The sequence below is a fragment of the Glycine soja genome, chromosome 15 (assembly GCF_004193775.1).
Source record: "Glycine soja cultivar W05 chromosome 15, ASM419377v2, whole genome shotgun sequence".
In the NCBI taxonomy this organism is placed as follows: Eukaryota; Viridiplantae; Streptophyta; class Magnoliopsida; order Fabales; family Fabaceae; genus Glycine; species Glycine soja.
In genome coordinates, this window is record NC_041016.1 from 49,718,424 (window position 1) to 49,721,828 (window position 3,405).

Below are 3,405 nucleotides of genomic sequence, written 5' to 3' on the forward strand. Positions count from 1 at the left end.
TTTGTTGCTCATAATAATCTTACCCAACTCCAACATGCATGATAGCCTTCAAGAGGATATCTGTGGTCAAAATTTAAAAAAAAAAAAAAAAAAAAATCCTACTTGAACAAAATTTACCGTATAGAATACCTGTGTTCTCCAGAAAAAGAGAGTATGCGTGTGGCCTTTTATCGAGACTTATGTTTGACATATGATGACATTGGCTGTTTAAGATGCTCAAGTTTTAAGCCTCTCAGAGTGGCTTTTATTTTCTCTCCTTTTGTCTTTTATATATTGCGATCTTTGATCCCATCCAACGAACATAATGTCAATGTACAAACTTAGCTTTTCCCCCTTTAAAATAACAATCATGAAAACATTTCTCAAGACTTATAGCTAGTAGCACCAACAGTTCCATAACCCTCTCTCTAGCTTCCTTCACTCACTTAATTGTGACAATCCCAATTCAATTCCCATCAGAATGATGAACTTTCAAGCATGTTCAAACACCATCTCAAACTTGTTCTATGTTTGTTTTGTCCTTTTACCAACCATGGCCTTAGGAGATTGCACTTGTGACACAATAGAGGCCACAAAGAGTGACTCAATTGAAGTCCTCCACTACAAAATTGGCTCAATTGCTTCTGTGCTTGTTGCTGGGGCTCTTGGGGTGAGCCTCCCATTGTTGAGCAAGAGAATCCCAACACTTAACCCCAAGAATGACATATTCTTCATGGTTAAGGCCTTTGCTGCAGGGGTGATTCTTGCAACTGGGTTTGTGCACATACTTCCAGAGGCATATGAGAGCCTAACTTCACCTTGCCTTAAGGAAAATCCATGGGGCAAGTTTCCCTTCACTGGATTTGTTGCCATGTTGTCCTCCATAGGGACCTTAATGGTGGACTCATTTGCCACAGGGTTTTATCATAGGCAACATTTTAACCCCTCTAAGCAGGTTCCTGCTGATGATGAGGAAATGGGAGATGAACATTCTGGTCACATACATGTTCATACACATGCCACACATGGTCATGCTCATGGATCAGCTGTGTCCTCTGAGGGTTCAATTACATCTGATGTAATAAGGCAGCGCATCATATCACAAGTAAGATCACTCAGTGCACGTTTGGATTAAAATTTACAAACTTAAATTCGAAAGAACTTTATTTTGCTAACTGAGTCTGCAAAAGTAACTCTTCTGAGTTTTAAGACAAATTGAAGCAAATTTTGATTAATAATGGGATCCAACTGAAAGCTAAAAAAGTTTTTTCGGCTTTACTTTTTAAATGTATGCTCAAAATTTCCTAACTAAAAATCAAACAAGTCCTTAGTTATTGATATGTACCTTTTTTTTTATATACTCCTATATATGTTGGACTAGAGTTTTTTTGTGTTGGCAATATTCAGTTTGGTTTATTGGTTTGTGTGCTAGGTGTTGGAGATAGGAATAGTGATCCATTCAGTGATCATTGGAATATCATTGGGTACTGCAGGCAGCATTGATACCATAAAGCCTCTCCTCGTGGCCCTGTCTTTCCATCAATTTTTTGAGGGTATGGGGCTTGGTGGTTGCATATCTCAGGTATTGCTATTTGGTTGGTATAATAATTTCATACATCTTACATGCTCCTTACAAAATGATTAAGACCCTACTTTTATCTTGAAAGAATAATCTCTTTTTTCTTTTCCAACTTTCTTTTAGATTGTTTTTTACAAAATAATAAATGAGTATTTTTCAGGATAAAACTTATTAATAAACATGGACTAAATTTTCAGGTCTTTGTTTTTCTTATCAAACGATACATGTAGTTTAGAAAACAAACACTGAAAGATGAAGTTGAATTCATTTACTAATATAAGATAAATTACTAATATGTGATAAATTTCAAGCTGAAGAGAAAATTGAGTTCAGTGTGGACTGTGGAGTCTTATGTCCAGTTTGGAAAGTAGCACACCGGCTTGTAAAATATTGCCATGATGACAACATCCTTATATTTTCATCTAACCAACCTTTTTAGCTCATGAAGAAAGAAAAAGAGAAAGACCAAACAGTCACTAGTGATTTAAAAGACATGCTTTCGGTTGGTTCTGACATTAAATTATTCACATAACTTTAAAGTTGGTTACTGTGTTAAAAAGAAAATGCTTAAATATATTTTTAATTTTTTAAATTTAGGAGTATGTCTTTTTAACTTTTAAATTAAAATTATATTTTTCAATTCCTTAAATTCGTGAAATACTTTTTTAGTCTCTCTTGCCTGTCAAAATCCGTTACAGATTGTGCATCTAAACCCAAAAAAATAAGGTAGGAGGGATAAAAAAATTATTTTGTGATTATAAAAAAAAATGACTAACTCTAAATTTAAGGGACTAACTAAAAACACCACCTATATGTTTTTATAAGCATCAATGCTAAAATAGAATTATGTTAATTGTGACAGGCAAAGTTTGAGTCCAAGTCTATGGCAATTATGGCAACCTTTTTCTCACTGACAACCCCAATTGGGATAGCAATTGGAATGGGGGTGTCAAGTGTGTACAAAGAGAATAGCCCTACTGCTTTAACTGTTGAAGGGATTTTCAATTCTGCTTCTGCTGGAATTTTGATTTACATGGCATTGGTGGATTTGCTAGCAGCTGATTTTATGAGCCCAAGGTTGCAGAAAAATTTGAAGCTCCAACTAGGGGCAAATATTTCCCTTCTCTTAGGAGCAGGTTGCATGTCTCTATTGGCCAAATGGGCTTAATTTTGGTGTTTTACTTTATTAATGGTTAAATATATCTCTCATAATTATTAAATATACTTTCTTTCTCTATCTTTTTTATTAAATTTACTTAAATATCTCCACCACTTACTTCTCATCATTTATTTATTTTAAATAGAAATTTAATAATTTACATCACTCAGCAAATAGAGAGTCTTTTCTTTCTTTGGCTTAATTTTCTGTCCCTTCACTTTTGGTATTTCTTTGTCTTCATTTTCTTTATAAGAGTGTGTCACATCAAAATATGCACCACAACCAGAGAAGCTAGAAATAGAAATGCAGTTTATGCGCCAACGCAAACGCAAATTACAAGGAACTTATAACATTAGAAATAGAGTATTGAATGCTTTTTCAGTTATACCCTTCAATGATTGATGATGAGGAACAAAAAGCGAAAAATATCTATTAAGTATTCAAAAGTAAAATAATTTTTTTGACAAAATGAATAAATTAAATTAGAAAGTCAACATGAATTTTATGACTTAGTATTAAACAAATATTTTATTCTTTTTGAGTCGAAAGCCTTTTTCTGTTTAAATTGGAACAACATATCTTCCCTCAAAAAACTTTTATATGATATCGAGACTTTTAATTAAATTGTTCATTAAAATGCTTATTATATGTTTATTAATTTTTTAAAAAACATTTTATCATTTTATTA

The 3,405-nt window shown here is 33.0% G+C and overlaps 1 protein-coding gene across 1 annotated transcript; it reads left to right on the forward strand.

Annotated features, from left to right (window-relative positions):
* Window positions 1-220: 220 nt before the first annotated feature.
* Window positions 221-2,795, forward strand: LOC114388454 (zinc transporter 1-like). Its single transcript, XM_028348949.1, has 3 exons — window positions 221-1,084; window positions 1,412-1,561; window positions 2,421-2,795. The coding sequence occupies exons 1-3, from the start codon at window positions 461-463 to the stop codon at window positions 2,724-2,726; spliced, it is 1,080 nt and encodes a 359-aa protein (XP_028204750.1). The 5' UTR covers window positions 221-460; the 3' UTR covers window positions 2,727-2,795.
* Window positions 2,796-3,405: the final 610 nt, after the last annotated feature.

Coding starts and splice junctions, on each gene's coding strand:
- LOC114388454 (XM_028348949.1), top strand. CDS start 461: ATGATGAACTTTCAAGCATGTTCAAACACCATCTCAAACTTGTTCTAT. Junction 1,085..1,411: donor GGCAGCGCATCATATCACAA/GTAAGATCACTC, acceptor TTTGTGTGCTAG/GTGTTGGAGATAGGAATAGT. Junction 1,562..2,420: donor TTGGTGGTTGCATATCTCAG/GTATTGCTATTT, acceptor TAATTGTGACAG/GCAAAGTTTGAGTCCAAGTC.